At 35.8% G+C, this 27,662-nt stretch overlaps 2 protein-coding genes across 2 annotated transcripts in view; both read left to right on the top strand.

Moving 5' to 3' along the window:
- Positions 1-4,346, top strand: part of LOC138707469 (armadillo repeat-containing protein 10-like) — a 68,819-nt gene extending 64,473 nt beyond the window's left edge. The window contains exon 9 of the transcript XR_011334241.1: positions 846-4,346. The gene's annotated coding sequence lies outside the window, so the exon portion shown is untranslated. The remainder of the gene's footprint in view (positions 1-845) is intronic.
- Positions 4,347-11,491: 7,145 nt separating this feature from the next.
- The window catches only part of LOC138707468 (UMP-CMP kinase-like), a 33,838-nt gene continuing 17,667 nt past the window's right edge, over positions 11,492-27,662 (top strand). Inside the window, exons 1-5 of the mRNA XM_069836950.1 lie at positions 11,492-11,840; positions 20,520-20,621; positions 22,238-22,384; positions 24,564-24,701; positions 25,515-25,691. Of these exons, the coding sequence (XP_069693051.1) occupies positions 20,535-20,621; positions 22,238-22,384; positions 24,564-24,701; positions 25,515-25,691 (549 nt within the window). The 5' untranslated portion in view covers positions 11,492-11,840; positions 20,520-20,534. The remainder of the gene's footprint in view (positions 11,841-20,519; positions 20,622-22,237; positions 22,385-24,563; positions 24,702-25,514; positions 25,692-27,662) is intronic.

The following is a 27,662-nucleotide window of genomic DNA, read 5'->3' as shown; positions in this document are numbered from 1 at the left end:
ATCGTTAATCATTCCAGAGGTTGACTTATTAAATAAATGTGTCTAAAACGCATTGAATACAGTTCCAGAAGGCTGTGGTTTAGGGATCTACGAAGCAAACAGATAGTACTCTTTATTGTGAAGGAATATATAAACAAATTTTTACGGATCACATTTTTTCAGTGATGGTATGTCATTTTTCACTAACGTATGCTTTCTGGCCATAGAAATCAGTGGCAGTATTCCATACCAGCACATACCGTCTCACTTCCCTCACTGATGGTAACTTTGTCCATGCAGGAAACAACAAGCAAGCAATATTGTAGGAGAGAATTAGATACATTTGGATTACTGTAGTAGACAATAGTGCTCCCCATACGTCAGAATTAGGAGTAAAACATCCGTGTCGTCTCTTTCTCTGAGTTGTAGTCTGTGTTGACAATGCACATTGAACGCATCATCATTGTTCATTCCTCCTTCAGTCTAATAACCAGTGGAATAGCAACAAGAGAAGAGCGCAACATGGTGAGTTGTTTAAATTCCATTTATTACGAACAAAGAGGAAGGCAGAAAATAGGAAAGACTGGAGAATGCTGGGTTTGCAGTGAAAGATCTGTCCTTGGGCAGAACACTATGAATGAATGAATGAATTAATTATTACGAAATGAGATTTTAATGTGTTTCAAACTGCAAATGTTGGTTTTATAACACAAAAAACACTACAGTATTTTATGCACAGCAGATGTTGAGGGCGATCCTTACTTTTATTTTGAGATCCACATTTTACGACTGTGCCACTCTCCTCTCTTATCATCATTCCACTGTGCTAATACCTAACTTAGCCTGAGTTGTCTGTTTGTTGACAGTGCACAGTGAACTCAACCCAGCAACAAGGAACAATACACGGGCTGGAGTACACCGACATGCATTACATGTACAGAGAAGCCAGAGGTAATGGTCTGGCTGCTTTGCAATTTACCAACTGCTTTACCCACAGAGGCACCAGTCATGTTACAGAAAGTTGGTAGTTGTTTCCTCCATGGACACATTTACTGGGCACCAGAATTTCAAGCAACTTGCCTTCTGCAGGGGTTAGCAATTTTGTTGATGTAGCTCCGAAAGGGGGCTTCGGTTGGCATGTATTCCCTATCTCAAATGGCTCCAAATGTCCTACCCTACCACCTTTTGAAGTGCGATGATTATCTGAGTTTGTTAGGTGGCCTGAGTAGCATTTGTTAATCTGATGCTGACAGGCAGTCCATTCTGCTCCAGCCTGTCAGAGCCAGGTCAGATCCAAGATGAATACCTGATGGAGATCTGCCATTTGTCATAGATCTATGAGTCGTCTAAAACTCACCAATCACTGCCATGTACCAATTTTTTTTTGACAAACCACGAGAATATAGGATGCATGGTAGCTTTGATATCATACAGACATAGGAGATGCATTATTTTACGAGATGGAGATGATAATGGAAGAGAAATAGTGGAGAGTGTTAGTGGAATGACGAGAAAAAAGGGAGACCTCTGAGAAAAACCCTTACAAACTTGGTTTTGTTCACCACAAGTACAATTCCATCACCAAGATTTGAACTCAGATGTGAGACAGAGGTTTGCATCAGGTGGATTTAGTCAGGTGGCCCAACCAGATGAGAACCCTACTAAGCCGAGTCTATATCTGAAAGGGTATGCACCTGCCGGACCCATCCGAATTCTGTCCAACACCTGACTTAAAATCCAACACAAACAGTGCTACATTCTTCGAGCAGTGATAGTGCAAGACAGCTGAAAAATTATTTCACATTCCTGCATTGTGATTGTATTAATTTAATAACCTTTCTCCCAAATGTAATGTTTTACATGTTTTATAACAATTGTCAAAAGAAACATTTTGAATATGATATAATTCTGATACAGCAATGCATATTTCTTCAAGCAAGATGAAATTCCATGAAATAAACTATTACATTCAGGTCAGTCCATCTACATTTGAAGAGAAATAATGATCTGTCTCTTTAAATTTTTCTCTTTCTGGAGGAGAACTCAGCAATATACCGTATAATCCACATACATACATATGGCACTGAGGTATTCAACAGCATTTTCATGAAATTATAATAATTAACACTGAAAATCCGGGGATATCTGGGGACAAATTATTAAATTATAGAACATTGCAGGGACTAATTTTGTTCAGAAACAAAAAGCAAAATTCGGGGACTGTCCCGAGAAATGGGTATGTCTGGTAACCTTAGGTAAGGCACAATAAGCCTCAGGCTGCAATGCTAGCCTTCGGGTCCCTTCTCCCCAAAAGGGGAATAAATCCAAGTTATCTCGGGAGAGTCACTCGAAAGGGAGTCACTGCCCCTGGATGCACCATCAAAGGAGGCAAGAGAAGGGGACCTACGTATTGGATCCAATAACAAGAGCTTTTCTCCACTCCTGAAGTGGTAAATAATCCAACAGATTGCTGCCATTGCCTAGCACTCTCTTAAGTTATAAATGATAGACCTAAATAGCCAAGAAAAGTTGCTCATTTAATGATTAGTTTTTCACCACAAAATCGTTGTAGTAGTACCTAGCAGCAGCAGCAGATTTGTGGTACAAGAATACTACAAATGTAGGTTTAATCTAGTTATTATAAATAGGGACGTAAGTGAAAGGAGATCAATTTCACTTTCTTAGCATTCCTAGTCATGCAAGAACTGCTAAGGAGCAGTGCCAACTTCCTACAATAGTGCTAATTTACTGTTTGTTTTGTCCATACTCCGTTTTTATGAGTCACTTTACTGTACCAAGTCATAGACTAATTGTCGCTTAATTACTGGTCATAAAAACCAGGTGGCAACTTTCAAACCATTAACCTCCATTTCACATTAATTTGTTAAAATCCTATTTAATTGTCTGGCAGTGATAGCACGTGGCCAGAGGTGTAGGCGTGTGTCATTTACTCGAATCTAATTCCATTCCTGTAAATTGTAACCACTTTATCTTCGAACATTTTACACAACAAGTATGAAACACGGATTAACAGGAATTTGTGTCAAGTCAATGACGAACTTTCATCTCCTTTTCTGTTCACAAATTCTCGGTCACCTCACTAATTGATTACTGCAAGTAAAAAAAAGTGACCTATATGTAGTTTGTCACCGCAAGCATATATGGTTGCCAAAGTGACCGCCCACAGTTGATTTCTGTTGCTTACTCAGTACAGTATATGCAGGGCTTGAAACTACGGAATTAATGACTAGTGAGATGACGCCGAGTGTTACCATGCTACTGAATTGAATTTAATTGGATTTCAGGAGGGACAATACGATGTAGCAGTGTGCCCTAGAAGATTTATTGCATTAATCCTCCAGCCAGGTGCATTCTCAAACCACACTGGCTGACTACACTAAGATTCAATGTATATGCAAGTGTCAAGCAGGCAGTCTTATTTGTCCCCAGACTAAGGTTACCAGACATCCTCATTCCTGGGACAGTCCCGAATTTTGCTTGCGGACAAAATTCGTCCCCAAAATGTCTCCAGATTTATTAATATTTTTCGAGATATCCCCAGATTTTCATTGTTAATTATTAACATGGTTTAATGATCCTTGCACATTGCTCTGATAAATTTTGCTAATGCAACTTTGCTACTTTTTTATGACACCATAATCAAAACTGAAGGTGAGAACGTAACTGCTGTCGAGTCTTCTGCTGTTATCGAAGTTAATAAAAAGAATTGAACTCCAGGAAAGGTGATAAATTTATTCCACCATCAATTAAGCAACTTTTGGGCATCTTTAGAAGTAGTTCTTATTTCACAACATCATTTTCAGTGTCTCTAATGAATTTTATGAAAATGGTGTTGAATATGTCAGTGCTTGGATTATTCATTCTCAAGATAAGATACTGTATCTATGCAGTGTTCTTATATTACTGGGACCTCCTACAGAAAATGAAAAGTTTGAAAAGACAGTCCATTATTTTTCTTCAAATGTAGACGAGCTTGGCGTGGATGAAGACAATTTATTTGATGAAATTTCTTGCTTCAAGAAATACATGTGACCAGAGGAAATGATAATGTGGAATGAAGAAAATGCTACTCTTTGATAAAAATGGAGTCGAATTTTATTTTTTTTCTGAGAAAATGATTCCTTGTGGACAACTCCAGAAGTGGATTGAACTATCTCAGTGTCCTGGAAGTAATGCTTTAGTGGTGAGTTTCTTCAATGAATATGATATGGACATTCCAAAAGTCCAGAACGAGTTTAGGAACTCTTCATGCCATGTCTGCGTCTGAAAAGCCATAATATTATATATAGCAGTGTCATATTGGTTGTTATAGGAACTACATTAAAAGTACGTGGAAACATCCGAAAATCCATTTTATTATATCTAGCAGTGCCATAATGGTTGTTTTTTTTTAAATTTTATTGGGTTATTTTACGACGCTTTATCAACATCTAGGTTATTTAGCGTCTGAATGAATGGAAATATAAAAATTGGAGATTTATCCTTCGAAGAGGTGGAAAAATTCAAATATCTTGGAGCAACAGTAACAAATATAAATGACACTCGGGAGGAAATTAAACGCAGAATAAATATGGGAAATGCGTGTTATTATTCGGTTGAGAAGCTCTTATCATCCAGTCTGCTGTCCAAAAATCTGAAAGTTAGAATTTATAAAACAGTTATATTACCGGTTCTTCTGTATGGTTGTGAAACTTGGACTCTCACTCTGAGAGAGGAACATAGGTTCAGGGTGTTTGAGAATAAGGTGCTAAGGAAAATATTTGGGGCTAAGCGGGATGAAGTTACAGGAGAATGGAGAAAGTTACACAACACAGAACTGCACGCATTGTATTCTTCATCTGACATAATTAGGAACATTAAATCCAGACGTTTGAGATGGGCAGGGCATGTAGCACGTATGGGCGAATCCAGAAATGCATATAGAGTGTTAGTTGGGAGACCGGAGGGAAAAAGACCTTTAGGGAGGCCGAGACGTAGATGGGAGGATAATATTAAAATGGATTTGAGGGAGGTGGGGTATGATGATAGAGACTGGATTAATCTTGCACAGGATAGGGACCGCTGGCGGGCTTATGTTAGGGCGGCAATGAACCTTCGGGTTCCTTAAAAGCCATTTGTAAGGAAGTAAGTAAGTAAGTATGAAATGAAGGTGATAATGCTGGTGAAATGAGTCCGGGTTCCAGCACCGAAAGTTACCCAGCATTTGCTCATATTGGGTTGAGGAAAAACTCCGGAAAAAATCCTCAACCAGGTAACTTGCCCCGACTGGGATTCGAACCCTGGCCACCTGGTTTCGCGGCCAGACGCGCTGACCGTTACTCCACAGGTGTGGACCATAATGGTTGTTCTAGGAACTACATTAAAAGTACGTGGAAGCGTCCAAAAAGCCATGATATTATATCAGATTCAGTGAGTTAAATAAACTACAGCCACCGGCATGGATCAGTCGGTTAAGGTGCTTGCCTGCCGGTCTGAAGTTACGCTCGGGCGTGGGTTCGATCCCCGCTTGGGCTGATATAACGGAGTTATGGGGGATAGCATTTACATCCTCTCCCCATTATAGCTTGACCGTAGTACAGTACAGTATATCGGAATATGATCATTTAATAAAGATATTTTCGGGGGGCATTTCTTACAGTGTTACATCCATATCAGCGATGTTTCGGACCGAATTGTATAGGGTTTGAACTGTAGATCTACTACAAATTATAATAGAGAATAATTTTAAATAATCCCTCTCTTTTTCTATCTCGTACAGAAACACGTAACTACGTAACAGTGCAAACAGAAACTTTTTTATATTAAGCTTTCCTGAAGATATATGAAATTTAAACTCTAATTATTTTATTTAATCTCGTTTTTAATTTTACACAATATACTTTATTTTTTTATTGGGTTATTTTACGACATTGTATCAACATCTATGTTATTTAGCGTCTGAATGATATGAAGGTGATAATACCAGTGAAATGAGTCCAGGGTCCAGCACCGAAAATTACCCAGCATTTGTTCGTATTGGGTTGAGGGAAAACCCCGGAAAAAACCTCAACCAGGTAACTTGTCCCGACCAGGATTCGAACCCAGGCCACCTGGTTTCACAGCCAGATGCGCTGACCGTTACTCCACAGGTGTGGACTACACATTATACCGGGATCACTTTTCTTTTTTTTCTACATTGTTGTACAGAATGTTATTAATATTTCTCCAAGTGGCAGCCTGAACACAGCAGACTTCTAACGCAGCATGAGTACAGGCTGTTACAAAAGAAACATTACAGTGCTTCCAATCCTCAAATGAGGTATAGAAATTCTTGTGCATTAAAAAATATAAAATAAATATTATAGTCCAGACACATGATCTGAAGACATTAATTCGTAATTTAAGTACAGAAACATAATCATAAACAAAAGCAAATAAGATATTTTGAATTCAATATTTTCTAACGTTAAGAAAAAAAAAAATCAGGCAAGTTTGAAGGGGGGCAGTGCCCCACCCCATAACTCCGCCTATGGTCCTACTGTCCATTCCTGACTTCAATGAACATGTCATCAAACATTTTGCTGAACAAAAGGAGAGGCGGATGGACTTCATCTACAAGCAAATTAATTAGGTAAGCTGAATTATTTTGAAATCTACTGTGTATTTATTATGTATTTTCCCTCTATTACTGTAACATGTTTCAGTTATGAAAGTTAGAAATCTGAAACAAAGGTCAGATACATGGAAATTGTCATTACCTACTCAATTGAAAGGAATAGAATAAATTATTCCTCTTCCACTAAGAATGAGCACAAATATTTTTTTAAAGTGTAGGCCTAGTTTCTATTATCCATAAATAATTGAAATCCTTCTGCACACGCTGTTTAATGAGAATATTCGGAATATGAGAAATCAATTATTTAAAATCCACTTCTAATTGTGAGGTTGCCATTCGAATATGTGATAACATGGCATCCGAAAGTATGTTTCTGTTCTTAGATTTTACACTCTTCAGTGAAGAAAACGGTGCTCCACTTATGTAAGTTCTTGCAAAAATAGAAGAAAAGTTTGACACCCCAGTTTCATAGCAATGGGTAACATTGTGCTGAGAATAGTTTCCAAAAGTTATTTCCAGTAACCTGTGATGTGTTGATGGATGGATGACACTGAAGTTCACAAAGCTCTAATTGCAGATGACCTTGCTTAGATTCGATATCACAATTACAAGATTATATTATAATAAATATGAGGGCGAAACCTTTAAAAATCTTGAAAACATCAATTGAACTCTGAAATCAATAAAATTCTTCAACAATTTCAGTTTATTTCCTAAACTCCATGTTCTGAGAGAGTTTCCAATAAAAAGAGAAATGTAACATGTTATTTTTCTTCAGTGCAGAGTTAAATAATTCTAACTTGTTAAGCAAACTGTCGGCAAAGCCAACCGTTTGAGTTATTGTCTGCTACTTGCCCTGCAGTTGCAAATTTAGAGCATTCAGGTGTTGAACGATATCGGCGAGAAAAGCCGTTTCTGAAGAATTCTCAGTTTCCGAGATTGTTCTGCACTTCAACAGAATTCGAAATGTGTTTCAGGACGAGTTCAAAGAATCGTAGCAGACACTTTCCGCAGCTTAACCAACTTACTTCAATGTGTACAAACTGATCCTCTTAAGTAGAGTCCATTTCTTCCAAAAGGGACAGAAACTTTCTGTGTGTCAGGGACCAATGTCTCCCTTTGATCAAATTAGTGAATTTCGTGACAGTAACCATGGTGGTAGATAATTTAATTGATGTACATAGTGCCTCTTGATGCATAATAGACCTACAATGCAAGGTACGTATAGTGATTTGATTCTGTCTTAAGGCCCCAACGAAACCCATTACTACTGCTCTTGTCATTGATTTTGCACCATCTGTAACTACAGGGGAAACCACCGAATTTCTCCACGGTATTTTTAACGTCGACACTTTTGTCGTGCTGTGTAGAGGGCACACACACGAATTCTTCGTAAAAGATAAAATCTTCCTTAATTGCATAAACGATTTATAACTGACTACTATCTGAAACATCTATGCTTTCGTCGAGAGCAATTTAGACATAACATTTAGAAAGAATGTCGTTTACGTTATTAGATACCTATTGACTTGATCTATTATCTCTGTGAATTAATGTAATAGGTTCCCTTCCATCCCATGTGTGTGTGTGCGCAATAAAAAAATAAACATTCATCATGCCCTCTGTGACCTAAGGATTTTTGTGAACAAGATCCTAAGATCCTTGTGTGAACTAGAGAGCTGCAGGCCAATCTTCGACATCTCATTTAAGTTTCTTTATGGGTTAGATGGGTTAAATGAGAGTATAGCTAACAAGCAAACATTCTGATGGGGGCAGATAAAAAAGTTAATTTTTTTCTGACACCATGTTAATAATGTCAAAAGACATGTTTATAAAATTTTGGCTACTCGACCACAATTACGAGGGCTGAAAAAAATAATAAGTTCACCAGGAGCTGTTAACAGAAAGAAAACACAATTTCATTGGAAAAAATTATTGGAACAGACACACCAATAATTGTTGAGCTATTTTTCAACATATTCCCCACCGGAATTGAGGCATTTGTCATATCATAGGATCGACAGAGAGGTAGAGACGGCTGTCAAATGCTCGTTCCGATCCCAGGCGGCTGACTTCTATGGCACAAGGATACAAAATTGATCCCATGGTATGACAAATGTCTCAATTCCAGTGGGGTATATGTTGACAAATAGCACAACGATTGATATATCTGTTTCAATAAATTTTTCCAAGCAATTGTGCTTTTTTTCTGTAAACGGCCCCAGGGAAAATTACTTTCTGACGGTCTCGTAATTGCGGTCGAGTGGCCAAAATTTGTATAAACACTTCTTTTGATATTATTAACATGGTTGAAGAAAAAAAAACTTCTTTCATCAATCTCCATCAGAATGTTTGCTTGTGACATTAAGTGGAAGTATGTGACAAGGTTAGTGAGTTAGTTGAGGGGATTATTTAAGTGATAATGAGACCGAGGAATTGTGTACTGTGGGAAGATACCGAAGTTTCACCGAGCTGTGCCATCACTGATTATGTAGGATGCTTCATATTTGTCCACTTCGCCATTTGTTATTATTTGTTGGTCTAGTTCAGGGATGCAGAACTCTGCTACAATTGAAGCACGCGTCATACCTCGGAACACGTAATTCATCCCTTCCTTTCAACTCTCGCATCATTGTACCGTAGGGGGAGAGGAAAAGAGAGAACAGTCTGTATACCTAACGTCACACAAACGTCACTGAAAGCTCCGGCCTTGTGGATGGGGTAACGAACTCTTTCCCCATGTTTCCACCCCTCTCTTCCCAATTCTGCAACCCTGGTCTAGTTGCAGATTGAATGTCATCACCCGCAATACAATAATACCGGATCTACCGGCAGCAACCTATACAGCTTTCCGCTGCTTGCGCGGAAGTGTTATAAGTACAGTAGAGTACGTCCTCTCGCCGGTGAAATTCATGCGTGTTTCGCGCTGTGTTATCACTTATCACTAGGGGCGGAATTTAGCATATTTGCATGTTTTATTCCTTAATTGCATATTTAAGGGATTGATCCACATTTCAGCCATTAGCACATATGAAAGGATATTTTGTTATTTTTAAGCATCCTAGTGCTTAAACCAAGATTAAAAACACGGAAAATCAGCAAAAATAGAATACAGAAGAAACGGAATGAAACATATTACAGTTACGTTTTATTTATTGCAATATGAAAACATCAGGGCTTTCATTTCAAAACTTCCCAGTTTAAATACGGTAATTAATTATTTAAATTGAATTCAATTTAAACAAAAAACACGTCGATTTATATATTGAGAGGGAAGTCTGAAATCAGTCTTAATTGCATTTTAAATTTCACCCCCCCCCACCCCTAGCAACCACCACTTTGAAATTTCAAATGGCACCCCTATATTTTATACTTAAATATGAAAAAGCATTCAATTGTTTATACATCTCATGAATTTGTTTTCGCATCTTGTTTTCTATCGTCGCCTGGCAACCTGTAATTTTGTTGTTATCAGTTGATTGTAGGATGAAAAAAAAACATTTATTTTGTGTAATTTCCTAAATTTAATCAGTAAGGATGATTTATGTTCTCTCTTGAAGAGTATACACCATTTTAAAATAATTTAATACACAAACACAACTATTACATGAAATATAATTTAATTATGTATTTTGTATTTTTCAGTGAATGTATGAAAGCTATAAAACAAATTGGAGACAACATATCTGAAGAATGAACGAAAACGGATACCCATGTATAATTCTCACCAATCCAGAGGAAAGGAAAGATTTGGCAGACACCCAAAACGATCTAGAGAAGGAATCTACGTGTTTGGAGACCGAAACAAGCCACTAGGTCTATACTCGTGAGGGGATATGGTGGAAAATACATCGTCTCCGCTTTCGAAAGCCGTTTAAAATCTAAATGAAAATTTTGATTTTTGATGAATACGATCTGTTATATTCAGTAACATTTGAACAGGCTGTTTATTTTATATTAAACTTATTAAATCACTTCTGCCGTCTGAGGTCTTCCGCAAAGCACTACACGGGGTAGCCAATCACAAACTTCACCAATACAAACATCACATTCAGGTTTTACTTTGTTATTCAACGACGCTGTATCAACTCTGTGTTATTTAGCGTCGATGAAATTGGTGATAGCGAGATGAGGCCGAGAATTAGCCATAGATTTGGGGAAAAGCTCAGAATAACCGAACCAAGTAATCAGCCCAAGCAAGAGTCAAACACACTCGCGACCGCAACTCCTGATCAGCAAGTAAACGCGCTACCACCTGAGCTACTCCGGTGGCTGCATCCAGGTTTTAAAATCCTATGAGCGATAGTGGATTCCATCGACCAATTTAAAAACGATGAAAAGCTCCTCAAATTTAGAACGATTTGGTGAAAATGCAATGCTATCGGTGAATTGAAAAACGAGTCCTCTGCGCTGCGATCATTAGTTAATCGATGTAAATGTCCCCCAAATTGACACTCAATTAAAAAGGGACCCAAGCAGATAAAAGGAAACGAGAATGACCATAAATACTTAGAACAATACTAAAAAATATAAACGAAAAATAACACGAAGACTAATAATGAGCTACCTTATATATTGTTTGGAAATTGATTATATGCCGGTAACTTAAATGTTTTACTTGTTCAATATGATATACAAGTATATTCAAAGGATTACAGTGAGTACTCTTTGAGCCAGAATATTATTTTGGCACTGTACTACAAATACTATGTAAACTAAGAATTTGCAAAATGAACTTTTATAACTACATAGGCTAAGCTACAGTAGGCCTAATATGTTTCCGTCCATCTTCTGTTAAAATACATAGGATATGATGGATCTCCAAACATAAATATAAGTCGATTTTTCAAAGTGGTTCTCTGTGTTTATAAAATATAAAATGTCTTTGTGTTGAACATGGATAATATTTTGTCTTCCTGAACAATAATATTTTAAACAATCGGTGGTCTTCATGACCGGTGGGGGTAACCACAACAAATGACGTACCGCCACCGACTAACGATTGTATACGACTATACGTACTACGCCGACCAAGGTCAGCGCGTTGTGTGTGTCGTTTAGTATACTTTCATGAGGTATAGTTCTTGAAAATTATTGAGGATTAAAGACCGGGAGCGGTTTAAAGTTATAACACAAGGGAAAGTAGCGTAAAAGATAAATGCCGGTTATCATCGTGTACGTCAGGTGACGGTACTATAAAAGTGTGACGTGAAAGGTGTGGAGTTAACATTATAAAGTGGTAAAGGTGAGTGTTTTGCCACATATACATTTATTTTTAATTCATCAAAATACGTCTAAAGAAATACTTTATTAATATTACTGTTTGTAAATTTGGCACAGTATTAGTTACGTCGAAATGGCTTTTGTATCTCATCCTTGTGGTTTTTCTCTTATTTAGTTAATTTGTTTATCTATAGTTCCGTATAAAAATTAATACAAAACATTGTATTACTGAAAACGAAGATAAGATTCAGTCGTTCTGATACAGCATAATTCCGTCTTTACTAGAAATAATGTATGTCAATTCTCCTCAGTCCCTTAATCTTAAAGCATACCTAACCTCAAGTCTTGTCTTCTCGAGATACTGTTGTGTATGGATTTGCATTAATTATGTTCGTTATTAAACACAGATAAGCTCTATTGCATAGTGAAATTGAAAACTAGTATTCCCATTTTTTAAAGATTAAACTTATCGTACTTAGAATATAGGCTATGCTATTAAATTTGGTAAAGTCTACGTTTAATTTGTATACAGTGTACCTACCGATATAGGTTTGCTACCGTGAAAAGCCACTCGTATTTTGTTCAGAATTGGGGGGGGGGGGAAATCCGATTAAACTAGCGCTGAGGTAGTTCTCTTCGTACTTCGCTTACACACATTGCATGTACGAATCTGTGACAGGTTAGGTTTGGTTAGTTTAGGCATTTGTTATTATTTGCATATGCGATCAACTGTATATCCACAAAAATCCCTTATAAATTCAACGATTTTCACTTCCGAAATCACCGGAACTACCTCAGTGCTAGTGTCACCAAAAATCCTAAATGTAATTAAAATAAATACAATAACTGCATTGTAAAGGTTCCTCATAAACCGAATAAAAATATCACCCCAGAATTCCCCTTGAGACAGTGAGAAAAGTAATTTTAAAAAGTTTTGTCACAAAAGAGGTCTCACGATCTGTAGGCTAATACAGGCATTGTAGTCGTTCTTAGTATTTTATTTATAGACGTCCTTTCTTGATATGATTATCTTCTGACGTCTGTATCATTACTTTATGGCTGTGGTGTTATGGCATGAGCTGATAATATCTTATACATGTTATGTACAGTTTCCTTATTTTATAGGAAAGCAGTTTTAAAGTTGATTCTTTCAGGAAAAATCACACTTTAAAAGGATTATTTTTATTAATATTATTGTTAGCTATTAATGACGGTAAACATACCATTTTTTTCAGTCACGCTAAAAACATCATTTGCAACATATTTAGACAAAATATTTTTGCTGAAATTGTACATATCAGTTTTAGCCATAACACCACAGATTATTTATTTTCTGGTATGGAGATAAGCCAACGTGAATTGCTTATTAATTAGTGTTCCAATAATATTTGTTGGTAATGTCATTTTCATAGTTATAAGTTGTTTGTATGAATATTTGATGTTACAGACGATGTAAATATTTATTTTCACCATTTTCATTACATGGCAATTTTTCCCTTAATCAGTATATATATATATATATATATATATATATATATATATATATATATATCTTTTTAGCATATTTATTGCATTTAGAAACATACTTCATAGCAGTAACCAGCAATCCGAAATATAATTAATTATTTGTGATTAATTGTTTAAATAGTTGTAACTCACGTTACACAATAAAACATTTTAAAGCAAAGACAATAATGTTATTTCAGATTCCTCTGAAAGTAAAAGCCTTACATGTATCTAGTTCTATCACTAGTACTGTTTATATATTTAGAACATGCAGTCATTTTCTTGAACCATGGATAACAAAAAGAGGAATAATAGAAAACAATTTCATTAGTAAGTGCTAGTAACTCACGTTAAATTTTGTCCGTAAGTGTGAATTTGCGACCATATGTTTTGTTACACAGTGATTCATAAATCTTAGTGAAAATATAGAAAAATAAACTTTTTTTTACAATTGTATTTTATAATATTGCCACACAAGTTGATTTCCTTACTTCATTACATGGTGTATGACGCTCCTATCACTTTAAATTTTCACTGCATACACAATGACAAATGAATATTTTATTTAAAAAGAACTTTGCATTCAGAGGTGTTACATGTAATATAAACCCAATTAAACTTCTTTGATATCAAGTTTCTTATCAGTTTTGTCCGTCTTCTTTCACTTCAACAACTGATGTAAATAGCTTGCATACCATCTGGTTCAGTTTCGCATATGAGGACGTGTCTTCTTCATTGATTTTAAAAGCAATTCATAACTTCCAGCAGTGTTGAGATTGTTTTAACTTCATCTTCATCTACAGAACTTTGCAACATATTTGAAACTTCGGTCATACTATAATCAAATTTAACTAATAATACAAAAGTACCTACTTCAATATCCGTAGACTTTAATTCGCCCCTTTTCTTGAAAGAAACTCTTATCTGCTGACTCATCAGTGTCTGCACCGTGCACCAAAGAATTCTTAAAAGCAGCCATTGAAATCGAAGGGCTGATACCTATCTGATAACCATATCTGGCCTCCTTGCTTAAAAAGAAAGTAGCAACTTTTCCTTATTGTATGGTACACTTAATGCAGTGTACTTATGTTAGACCTATCCCATTTATGGTTGTGGCACTTTCAAGCATCGTACTTAAATTTAATCTGCCCTGAAGCATTGAAGCAATCAAACACAAAGGCAGATGTTAAGCCAAATCTAAAAAAAATTTGTGGCTGACACATTGCGAGTAATTTACAAATTCAAATTTATTCACAATTTACATTTGAAATGGTACATTTGAATAGATACCCGAAATGAGCATATGCAATTTTGTTTCTTGCTTTCTAATTTCAAGAATTTTAACATCTTATTAAGTGCAATAATTAAGGAAAATTTGATCTAAATATCGTAACTAACGTTACAGGTGCGTAACTCACGCCGCCGCCACTCACGGTACACGCATTCAGATATAAAAATAGGCTCTTGTATAATATCAACAAAACATTTTTTAGCTGTGATCGAAGATAAGAATGAATACTAAGAGGACTAAACAATTTAAGAGATAGATATGATTATTGACACATCTATGGAAAAAAAAAGAAAAGCTTATTTTCGTAACTCACGTTACGCGGCAGGTGGTTGTATTTTAACTCTCATTATAATCAAAATGGACACGTAATATTCAAGTCTAAACATGTCATAACGTACCTTAGGTCACTATCTGTCTGTTTATAATAATATGTATATAATATATATCTCAAAACCAGGCAATTTTGCACATTGAAAGAGTTGCTTGTAAACAGGCGTAGCAAACGTTAATAATAATTAGGTACCAAACGAATTCGCGGGAAAAGACAAAATAGCGCATTTCCAGAAAAAATGGATTAATGTTATGAAAGTTCACTTCATGTAATTCAAGTAAATATGGAAATTTCAGACAAAATGATAATTTGAAAACTCAGTGCTTTTGTCCTTAATTTCGTGGAATGGCCCTAAACCAGATAATTCTATTAATACTAAAAACTCTTCTTCTAAGTAAATTGAGAAACAAATTAAAAAAATTAAGATTGTAAATAGGTTGTTGTTTAGTCAACTGTCAGAAGACAGGTTGGAATCTCAAAAGTGATACCAATAAGGCATCACTTATGAGATAACTAAGTCAGGAGATAATGGGGTAGGGTGGCCAGTTCCTTCCCCCCTCAATTACACATCGCTGACTAGTAACATATTTCACTAATCAGACTTGAAATTGAATTGTATTGTATTTATTTGCATTCCATGGTATTACTATATCGCTTCACAGCTAGAATATGGAACATGTCAAAAAAATCTTAATTGTACTATTGAGTCTTAATTAGGGGAGAGTCGGGTAGTATCGGACATCGGGTAATATCGGACAGAACGTTTCTTTCATCTACCACCATATGGTAGTACCTGAATGACATGGTTACGTTTCTCTATGCGACATCACAGAAACGTAACCATGTCAATCATGTACTATCATCGTGTGGTAGATGAAAGAAACTGACTGTCCGATACTACCCGACTCTCCACTATAGCCACAGTCTAATATATACAGAAGAGTTTTACAATATAGTCTAACACAAAGGTTTAGTATTATTCGACCAAGGCCAGTGGAGTCCTGCAGCCCTGTGCGCCACTTGTACTGCTCCTCCGTCCCAAGTCTTCTATCATGTTATTGGATAGAATTTCGGTTGATTGTCAACCCTTCTTCTTCGATGATGTAGTACATTATTATCTTTGGTATTCGCTTGATAGATAAATTCAGTCGATACGAATGCGTCTGACTGAAAATAAATTTGTTTCAGTTTGGTAGGTGGTTCTTGATTAGTATATTATAAATCTTGTGGATGTCATTTGTTGAATTGAATTTATGAAAGTAGTTGTTTTGGTCATCGATGTTTGTATTTTCTGTTTATGTCATATCTGCCAAGAGAATTTATTAGTTTGTTGTTATTGAGTGCTGCCTTGTGATAGAATTTATATGTGATTTTTTGTATATATTCGTGAAGATAGTCTACGAGGCGTGTTCTTAAAGTAAGTTCCGTTTTCAATTATAGCCGTCACATCGCTGCAATCGTTATTTTGCGCATCCATATTTTCTTCTTCAATCTTCAGACAAGCTGTGCATGCAGTTTCAGAGCTTCAGTCCGTGTGTGTGGTTAGTTGTGATCAGTTGAAATGTTTAAAGTGATTGAGCACCCCGCCGACTGTGAGATGCGCTCTGTTATCCATTTCTTGAATGCGAGAAACATCAAACCAGCTGACATTCATCGTCAACTTTGTGAGGTGTATGGTGATGATGCCATTAGTGATGGAATGGTCAGGAGATGGGTTAGGAAGTTCAAAGAGGGCCGCGTCTCTGTGCATGACGAGCAGCATACCATTCGGCCATCTTTGGTCAATGACAATTTGGTGCGTGCTGTCGATGAAAAAATTCATGAGGACAGGAACAAATTGACCATCCCTCCTACAGCCCGGATTTGGTTCCGAGTGACTTTCATCTCTTCCAGCACCTCAAGAAGTTCCTCTGTGGTCAATGTTTTGATGGTGACGACACCCAAAATCTCATCTCGAAATTTGGCTGGGAACAAATTGACCATCCCCCCTACAGCCCGGATTTGGTTCCGAGTGACTTTCATCTCTTCCTGCACCTCAAGAAGTTCCTCGGTGGTCAACGTTTTGATGGCGACGACACCCAAAATCTCATTTCGAAATTTGGCTCGGAACAAATTGACCATCCCCCCTACAGCCCGGATTTGGCTCCGAGTGACTTTCGTCTCTTCCAGCACCTCAAGAAGTTCCTCGGTGGTCAACGTTTTGATGGCGATGACACCCAAAATCTCATCTCGAAATTTGGCTCGGAACAAATTGACCATCCCCCATACAGCCCGGATTTGGCTCCGAGTGACTTTCATCACTTCCTGTACCTCAAGAAGTTCCTCTGTGGTCAACGTTTTGATGGCGACGAAGTGAAAACAGCAGTGTGGGAGTGGTTCGCATTGCAGGCGGGCGAATTCTACAATGAGGGGATAGAAAGACTTGTGCCACGACTCGATAAATGCCTCAATAATGGTGGAGATTATGTTGAGAAGTAATTGAAGTGTGGGGAATACAATGCAACAAAAATAGTTTGTAAATATCTTCCCGTTTACTTACTACACCCTTTTGGAACTTACTTTAAGAACATGCCTCGTATTTGGAGGTCATCATGAAGTTGCCTAGTACTTGTTCCCCAACCACTGTGCTTTTCGATCCACAGCCACTTTAATGTATACCACATACCACCCTTTTGTGTTAATATATTCCTTTACCAAGTATTTCCTGATTACTTCCTAGTCTTATGTTTTAACTGAATTGCTACCTATCTTTACCTATCTATCCTCTTCTATTCTTTCTCATACCTAGACTCTCTCTCTTCCATTTCTCGCTTTTCTATTAGATATTGTATATTCCTTTCCTGCATTATATGCAGTATTTTTCATTCCTTATTCTCACATCCACCTACTCTTATTCATTTTTTCTCAGCTATTTTCTTCTAAATTATTTGTCTGCCTTTCCATTTTCTCCATTTAAAAACACATGCATCACTTATTATTTCCCTACTATTCTCTCCTTAATTTATTTACGTACTTATTCCTTTCTATTGGCTCCTACTTCTAAATTCCCTCTTTTGTTGTCACTTTCCATAACTTGTATCTGGAATACTCCTACAGTTCTAGTAACCCTGATGCTACTCCAACCCACAACATTGATTCACATTAATTATCCAATTTAGTTAATTTTACTACTAATTACTCTTTCTTCCACTTCTCATTAGTTCAGATGTTCGTTCACTTTAACTGTTTCAATGTCTATCTTACTACACTCTTTACACTTTATTCTGATACTTGACACTTGCTTCTCTATTCTTATTCTCTCACTTCTGCCACTCCCGACTTACTTGTACTCACATTTTAGGTAATTCCATCGCCCTATCTAATCCGTCCTTCATTTTGTCACTCTCTTTAAATACCTTCTCAAAAGCCCTATTTATTCTGTTCTGACAATCACTAATATCTGGTAGTTGCTTTGTTCCTTTGTTCGTTCTTACCATTTCTTCTCTATAATTTCTTCTGTTTGTCTTGTCTGTGTTCCTGACCCCAGACACTTCCAGCTGTTTCCATACTCCTTCATCAGCATTATCTGCTATCATACTCACTCTTTGTTTTTTCGTTGATTTATTCTGGTCAGCTGTTTCGTTCCCTTAGCCAGTTTCAGGTACCCCCATTGCCTCTCTTCTCTTCATAATGTCTATTAGTTATAGTATGTATTTACGATTACATGAAACTTTGCATTAATTAATATACGTTGAGTTTTAAAGTTGTATGTATTAGCAGTGTTTAAATGTAGATATATATTTCATCCACACTTTAATCATAAGAGCATGATTTTATCATAATTTTTCTTGAATTACCACTTGTAATTTCTCACAATTCAGTGATTTGATATAAATTTTCCCCTTTATGGCAACATACACTGTAAACAAGTAACATTGGCGATTATTGTTGAAACAAAGCAGAATATTGATTACTCTTACCAGCATTGAAAGTATGTGGGCCAATTAATCATTTTCCTTTATGTGTTGGATAAAAATCTCATTTTTATTTTTTCTAGAAAATACATGTGCTGATCGAAGTATTTAAGAAGGTAGAACTAACTATTACGACTAATACTTTTTATATCCCATAAGCTTTTTAACTTTTAATTTTACACAGTTTAATTACAGCATTCTGATAAACACTGCAGTAGCTACACAGTAGTTAAAATGTAATTTAAGGAAGCTTACTAACGTTAGCATTGACTTGTGTAACTGAAATGTAACCAATGAAAACATAATTAATTAATGCTTTGTTTTATTACATGAAACTAATATGTGGGCGGGTTGGCTGCCAAGTGGTGTAAGTCACAAAAATTGAAAAATGGACTAATACCACTTATAGTTACTAGATATTCAGTTCTTTGTACCCCACAAGTAGTGTGCGTCCAAGTTCAATAGTTCGCTCACAAATAGCGCAGAATGTTATTACACTGAACGAAACTGCTGAGCGCCTTGGCAGTCAAGTGGTGTTATGTTCAGGTGCTTCTGCCAGTGTTATCAGCACACAGATTCCGTACTGTCGCCGTCTGTGAACATTGTTTACTCTGTTGTGTTCCAAACATTCTTATTATTAGGTACAGTAAGTGTTGTTCAAGAATAAAATAACGTAGCTTGTGTGTGAACCATTCATATTGAGTGCAAGTTGTAGTCTGTATGTGAAATGGTTAAGTTCGAAGAGCTTGACTTGAGAAAAGGTCGTGGCAGTACTGGGCTCCCGTCAATGTTACGATGAAAGAGTAATGGAACGGAGAAAAATTCTCTCCGGCGCCGGGATTTGAACCCGGGTTTTCAGCTCTACGTGCTGATGCTTTATCCACTAAGCCACACCGGATACAACCCCGTATGATGACGCAGAATATCTGCATGGAAATATCATATGTACTTCGGTACATTGAAATAATATAATCCCGTCAATGTGCCTGACACAGCATCAACTTCAAACGGCTTACCCTGATGAAAGATTCGTCACAGAAGCAAAGAAAAGATATATAGGGGACCTATTGCAATTTATACCCTTGTCACCATTCTTTTTTTCTTGGCTTAAATCCTAATCCTTGAACTGTTTCCAATGACGATGAATAAGTTGATGAAATCATATCAGATGACATCGTATGAATTTCCATTTCGTTCTTTTCAATGTTCATTTTTGTTTGTATTTCTTAACAATAAACAACAGTTCTGTTTTAAGTAGGGTTTTAACTTTTATTCGATCTCATTTTCTTTCCCAATTTATTTTTGTTTCAATTAGGGGAATGCGATTTTTTCTAAGTTCATGACTTTCAGAAGTTCACTTTTGAGGTAGTTAAAACAGTTGCGAAATAGATTTATAACTTCTAATTTGAAAGTGTGTATGTTCCACTTATTGCAAGCCATTATTTACTCAAGACATATACAATTCTGAATTTACTAAGAATTGCAAACTTTAAATTTGCTCTCCTGAAAACATAGAAGTTTGGACGTACACCACTTGGCAGCCAACCCGCCCATGTAATACTTATTATAATGCATATTGTATCATATTTCATTTTGCATGTTAAATCGTTCATTGAACAGGGTTAGAAGTTAGCCATGAGTTCAGCAGATAAGCCTGATGTGGTGTTTGTTCTTGGAGCACCTGGTGCTGGAAAGGGAACACAGTGTGAAAATATAGTTAAGGTAAGCTTGCGCCTGTCTGTCAGTTATGCAGAAATGTGTGAAATACTTTATACAGAGTGTGTCAGGAGGAATGTAAATTACTTCAGAATAATGGAGTTTGGGTTAACCTACATCGATTTAACCTGCTATACCCATGCCCGAAGCGAATTACATTGGTTAAGAGGAATAAAACATGGCTGATGACATAACTGAGAAAATTAAGGCCGTGTCTCAAAGCTACATTTTCAGCTGAAGTGAACTAGATGGTTAACTAAATAGCCGGATGTGACGTCAGAAGTCATGATCCAAAGCTACATAGTGCATAGCAGTCAAGTCCGTAGTAGCTAGTCAACGAAAATGCTTGCTTGATTGATGACTTGTTCACTAAACAAACATGGATACCTTATCAGCAAATGGGGTTATGAAATCTGAAAATGCTTTGGAAGTGAAATAATGTAAATATAATGTGGAATAACACGTTAATTTTGAACACTGACATTGTTAGTACCTTCTGTACAATGTTTTAAACATTACTGTAATATATTAAGCCCTTATCTTTTCCATATAACTCGTAATGAAACTGCATTAGGACACTGCCTTCTTAATTTACTGCTGCACCATGTCGTCATGTATTTTAGAAAAATAATCTATGAAGAAGGTCATGTTTGAAGCATACATTTCCGAAGCTCCCTAGTGTATTTATTTATTTATTTATCAAAGCTTCCTCAAATTAGAGGCTGCCATTAGACAAAGCATACAAAACAATAAAGGAACAAATAGAAGATGAGAGCTAAAAGAGTAAGAAAAAAGGCAAACAAATACACAAACAAATAATGGCAATTTACAGAAGAAAAAAAAATTTCAAGTAAAGAATCAATGAAAGCTAAGAAGGAAAAAGAAAAATGATAATGGTGCGTCAATTTTTTCCATACACTGAATTAGAGTCCATATAGGTGTTTCCGTAAAAGTCACCTAGTTGCTAGTCACTAGTGTGTAGTATGGACTAGAGCTTTGAGACACAGCCTTAATTCAGTGCTGCACCATGATGTCATGGTTTTTAGAAAAATAGTCAATGAAGAAGGCCATGTTTCAAGCATACATGTCCAAAGCTCCCTAGTGTGTAGTTTACAAGTCACCTAGTTGCTAGTCACTAGTGTGTAGTATGGACTTGAGCTTTGAGACACGGCCTAAATTGTCAATAACTTAAAATAACACTCATTTTAAAATGTACAGGAAAATGTTTTTATCTTGCGAAAATCTTGGAATTTCACATTACTGGTATTTATAAAATTAGTATTATTTCGTAATTTCATGTTCAACGAAACAAAACATGATAATATGGAAAAATAGTTTTAAAAAATGCCAAATGTGTGATTTGTTTTTCTCGACAATTAACAAAAACTAACATCTCTAGTTACAACTTTATTCTGAAATAAAAATATTTCCTTCTTCATAGTATTCCTATTGAATGTAGACTTGCCTACGTAACTCATATGTAAATAGCAACTTTTATCTAATGTGAAATAATTGTCAGTGCATGTGGGGTTCATACTGGTGATGGAAGATAACTACGAACATAATTAAAACATTTGGTACAGTATTATTTATGTCATGATATTCTTTGTTCAATATTACAGGAATTTGGGTTCATTCATCTCTCTGCTGGAGACTTGCTCCGTGAAGAAAGAAATAAAGAAGGATCAAAATACGGGGAGTTGATAGAGGAAAATATCAGGAATGGAAGGATAGTACCTGTTGAAATCACATGCAGTTTGATTGAAATGGTATTGTATCTTGATTTTATTGACATACTATGTAATGAGATTATGTTCTTAACATAGACTGAAATAATAGAAACTAATTAAATATAGAACTTGAAATGGCAAAGGAGATTGCTAAGCTAACTCTAGAAAAAATATTTGATGAGTTATAAATTACAATTTTTTCTCTTTCTCTCTCTGAAAATAATTAACACAATGTTGCTGGTAGCTGATATTTTACCGAATTATGGATAAACAAAATTTGCTGTGAAAATGCTGCTTACCAAAGACAGTCAGTACTGCTTACAGTTACCTCTTATAAATCTATAATTAATTGTAGGAAATTTAACAGGTCAGTCTACTTCAAAGAAGTATTTACATATAATGGAATTACATACTTAACCTTATTGTCGTATGTACAGATACGGAAATAAAATTTGGAGCTCCTGTATTGTGTAAGTTTCGCTTACAACATACTGCACATATGCAGTAAACAAGTGCCCATATATAGGGCCTATATATATATATATATATATATATATATATACACACACACGCACGCACGAACCTCTATTATCTATGGTAATCAAGGGGGTGGGCTGGACAGTTAATCGAAAAAATCGGATAATCCGTACCATAAAATATTTTCGTAAATTTAGTGCATAATACTTACAGTTTCATAATTTCCTCTGTGGTCTTGTGTTTAACATGCTAGATAGTGAATCAGAAGTTTACTAATTTAAGTCCAGTTGTCAACAATGGTTTTATAAGGACCAAATAAATTCCTTGCGTTGATTCTTTGTAGAAAGATAGGAATAGTAAAGGTTTCTTGTTGTAGATTTACAGACTTCATACGCTTCAGTTTTGTTTTTAATTAAATCTCGCACATTTGTAATACCAATCTCGTATTCTGATGGGAGAGGAGCCGTGATTTCTCTTTTCCCAAACTGATCAATTATTTATTTATTTATTATTTATTTGATACTTAGTAAAACAATTTTGACACCCGTGGAAGATATTTTTCATAGAAATTATGAAGTTTTTGGGACCATTTCTTTGAAAGCGGGTAGTGATTATTTTATAATTTGGGAAAAACACCTTCAAGTAGGCCTACCTGTAACTGTTTTTATTGCTGGCAGTAGACTTGTAATATGTAAGAATAAAGGCTTATAATAATAGACTCTAGAATAGAATAGGTACTAATATAAGTTATAAACATTTGCATTTTGCGTTTTATATTTTTTAAAATTATTTTACGATGGGTAACTATTAAAAAAATTATATACTTTTTTTCATTTAAGGGCATTTATAAACAAGGCTCTCCTTTTTCGAATTGCATTAAAATCACTTTTCCATCTTCCTATACACAGTAAGAAAACTTCAATGAATGAAACTGTGTTCTTTGTTAAACCAATACTTTAAATTCCGATTGCTGCCAAAGTATGAAAGATATAAATATAGTATTCCTTGAAATTCATATTTAGAACACATAGAATAACCTACTACAATATTTTTAACTTTTGAGACATCATGGTTCAAAAACATACTTTTTTTGGATGGAATGACCCAGAGGTTATTTACTCTCGTATTACTATAAATTGTGTTGGATAAAGCTAAAAATACTATTTTACTAGTGACAAATTAGTAAATAAGTAAAATAACCAGTCATTTCTGTTGCATAAATCTCTGTTGGTAAATTTGTCATGACAAGTGACAAGCACTAGTAATTACTGACAGTTTCACTTCTTTACCAATGAATTGTTGCATAGAAATTTGTCATTTGTAAAATAATTATAATTATATAATATTGTGTAAAATACTCATTTTGGAATAAAATAAATTACATAGTTAGAAAGCTCTTTACTTCACTGTTTTATTATATATATATATATATATATATATATATATATATATATATATATATATATATATATATATATATATACACACAGGGTTTTTTGTCTGTATTTTATAGGTACTTTTAACAATGTTATGTACCAGTTTGAGTTAAACTTTGTGTCCAGCACAGGCTGTACATAAATGTTATCCAACTTTAAAAAAATAAGGAAAAAAAAAAATTATGAAAAAATTTGTTCCTATCTACAACATTTTTCTTTGTACATTTGCTTTATTTTCTTATCATGACTGTCTTTGGAGTGAAGTTATATCATTAACATAATATATTCTTTCTTGACAATTTCAGGCAATGGAGAAATCTGCTTCTAACAAATTTTTAATAGATGGATTTCCGAGAAACCAGGATAATTTGGAAGGTTGGGACCGAATGATGTCTTCTAAAGTGAACCTTCTGTTCATTTTATTTTTTGAATGCCCTCAGGAGGTAAGAATATACTACAAGTTACTTCTTTAGAAATTATCGTAAGTATTTGCAAATCCCAAAAACATCCCTGTCTTGTCTCCTGTTTTCTCTTCGCCCCTCTCTTCTTCTCCCCCTTTCTTCCTCTTCATTTTTCCCTTTTCCGTTTGCCCTTCTGCTATGACTTCACTTAAGAGTAAAAGTAAAAGAAATCTATGTTTTTACTGTTTTTCGTATACATAAACCTTTAACTTTTGCTGAGAAGAAATTCTTAGTGACTTGAAGCAATGACTATATGTCATGCAACGCACAGCCTTGTCTCGGCCTTACATGTGTGATCGAGCTAGCTGTTGTATTAGTCTGTGTCGTATTTCCATGTGCGGCACTTGCTTGCATATTATAAATAGCAAATCATGAATGATATTGATATTTCAGACACAGACATTGATTCTAACGTTACTGATGATGTAGAAGATAGCCAGCTATGTTTTGTTGCATTATAAAATGAAAGAATATTCAGTACTTTGAAAAAATCTCAAACACCTGCAATTAAAAAGTCTCTGAAGGAAGAATGTGAAGCCAACTGTGGAGAAAGTATCACCAAGAAGCAACTAAAGAAAAATATATTTAGTATGGAGGCTAAGGAAAATCTGAATACAACATGACCTATACTACCATCTTGAACCTAGAAAAATCGCTTGTTAGATTTGATCTTACATCAAGACGAAATGATTTTGGATTAGAGTTTATACAACCAAAAATCTAAGTTCAGATGAAGGTTAATTAAATTTCCTGATCTCAGATTAATTATTTATGCAACTGGCCCTTAATTTACAGGTGTGCGTGAACCGGTGCCTCCAAAGAGGAGCTGCTGGAAGTGGAAGATCTGATGATAATATTGACAGCTTAAAAAAGAGATTCCACACTTACATGAATGACACAATGCCAATTATAAAGTACTATGAAGAGAAGGACTTGGTGAAACAAGTAGATGCCACAGGAACACCAGAACAAGTTAGTGATGATAATTATTATTAGTATATTTAACATTCTCAATGTGTGCAGTCTATGTGAAATATTCTAAAGATACCTACTATATACAAGTACATCTTAAGTACGGCATACAGAAAAATTTGATTTCCACGTTCTGTCTGTCTGTCTGTCTGTGTCATTCATTTATAGATTGACAAATCGAACTGAAACCCTGACCGAGTTACTACGTGAGCGCTGGCTGTCTTGGGGAGGAGCAAGTGAGAAAGCACAGGGGGAAGGGAGAGAGCACTATGCACTATGTACTTGCAGGTCCACTCACAGTTTGTCAAACCTGCTAACAAAAGCATTAAAAGGTTGACTAGTTGCCTGCAATGCTAACATAATGGAACCTTCCTAGACGACAGTCGAGGCAAAAATGAAGAATCCGTTATTGTGGTAATACTGGAGAGTGGTTCTTCTATTGGTCGCGATGCCCACACACACCCTCTCAGATATTTACGTGGTGATTGGTGACTGAATGACGAGGAGCGAGGGAGAGAGAAGAAAGAACTAGAGAGATTCCAGAAGTTGGCGTGTTTTACGGGGTTTCACTTGAAGTTGTCAAACTATAATTATATTTGACACAATAGAGGTATCACAGGGGGAGGGGTGAAATATATAAGAGCTGGAAAGAGATGAAGAGAAATATAAATACTGTGATGTGCAGATATAGTTTGACAACTTCAAGTGAAACCCCGTAAAACACGCCAACTTCTGGAATCTCTCTTGTTCTTTCTTCTCTCTCTCTCACTTCTCGTCATTCAGTCACCAATCATCACGTAAATATCTGAGAGGGTGTGTGTGGGCATCGTGACCAATAGAAGAACCACTCTCCAGTATTACCACAATAACGGATTCTTCATTTTTGCCTCGACTGTCGGCTAGGAAGGTTCCATTATGCTAGCATTGCAGGCAACTAGTCAACCTTTTAATGCTTTTGTTAGCAGGTTTGACAAACTGCGAGTGGACCTGCAAGTACATAGTGCATAGTGCTCTCTTCCTTCCCCCCGTGCTTTCTCACTTGCTCCTCCCCAAGACAGCCAGTGCTCACGTAGTAACTCGGTCAGGGTTTCAGTTCGATTTGTCAATCTATAGTATATATTAAGCATGCCAATTTTTGTTTGCAGAGGATCAATAGATTCTGAGAAAAAAAAATGTTGAAATATAGTAAAATTATGCTGGTGAAAGGTTTACCTCCATTTGCATACTTCATACATTTTATCTTTGCTTTGTTTTATTAAATTGCTCGTAATGCCAATATCTTATTCTGATGTGACATGAGCCACATTTGCTCCTTTTTCAAACTGTTTATTTATTTCAAATTTTTTCCATACTTAGCACAATGCGCTTTATTTTGACACCCATGAAAGGTATTTACATAGAAGTTATTCGGACTGTAGGACAAGAACTGAATGGTGCACGGGTTTCCAATTGTGTGGAAGTTCTTGGAGTCATTTCTTTGAAAATAGGTAGTGACTATTTCACAAGTTGAGGAAAACACCCTCTCCCACAAGTAACTGTTTCTGTTGCCAGCAGCAGAAGCATTCCTGCTACATACTGTGTAATGGTAAAGGCTTGTAATAACCCTCTCTAGAAAAAATATGTACTAACACAATATGCAGCACTTCATATTTTTCCTACAGTAAAAAGAAAACAGCGAGAGAAAGACAGTTGGATAATCTGCCAATCAGTTAATAAATTGATGAATAATAGGGGTTCCACTATATGACTTTTGTTTGACTGCTACTCGGTGGATCATGCTGCTTGCAGCTGTATCTCTCCACCGTTGCAGCCTTGGAGTTCAGCTGCAATGTTGGTACAGTCTCTGTTGGAGTAGTGTGTATGGCAGCTTAACTAATTTCGTAATGTGTTTAAATTTTAATGAAAACATTTGGATACTAATTTGCCTCCCTCAGTGTGACTATAACAGAGTTAACATTTAGAAATCTATTT

Source organism: Periplaneta americana, chromosome 10 (assembly GCF_040183065.1).
Source record: "Periplaneta americana isolate PAMFEO1 chromosome 10, P.americana_PAMFEO1_priV1, whole genome shotgun sequence".
NCBI lineage: Eukaryota > Metazoa > Arthropoda > Insecta > Blattodea > Blattidae > Periplaneta > Periplaneta americana.
Note: the sequence above shows the minus strand (reverse complement) of the source record. Positions and strands in the feature narration are given on the sequence as shown.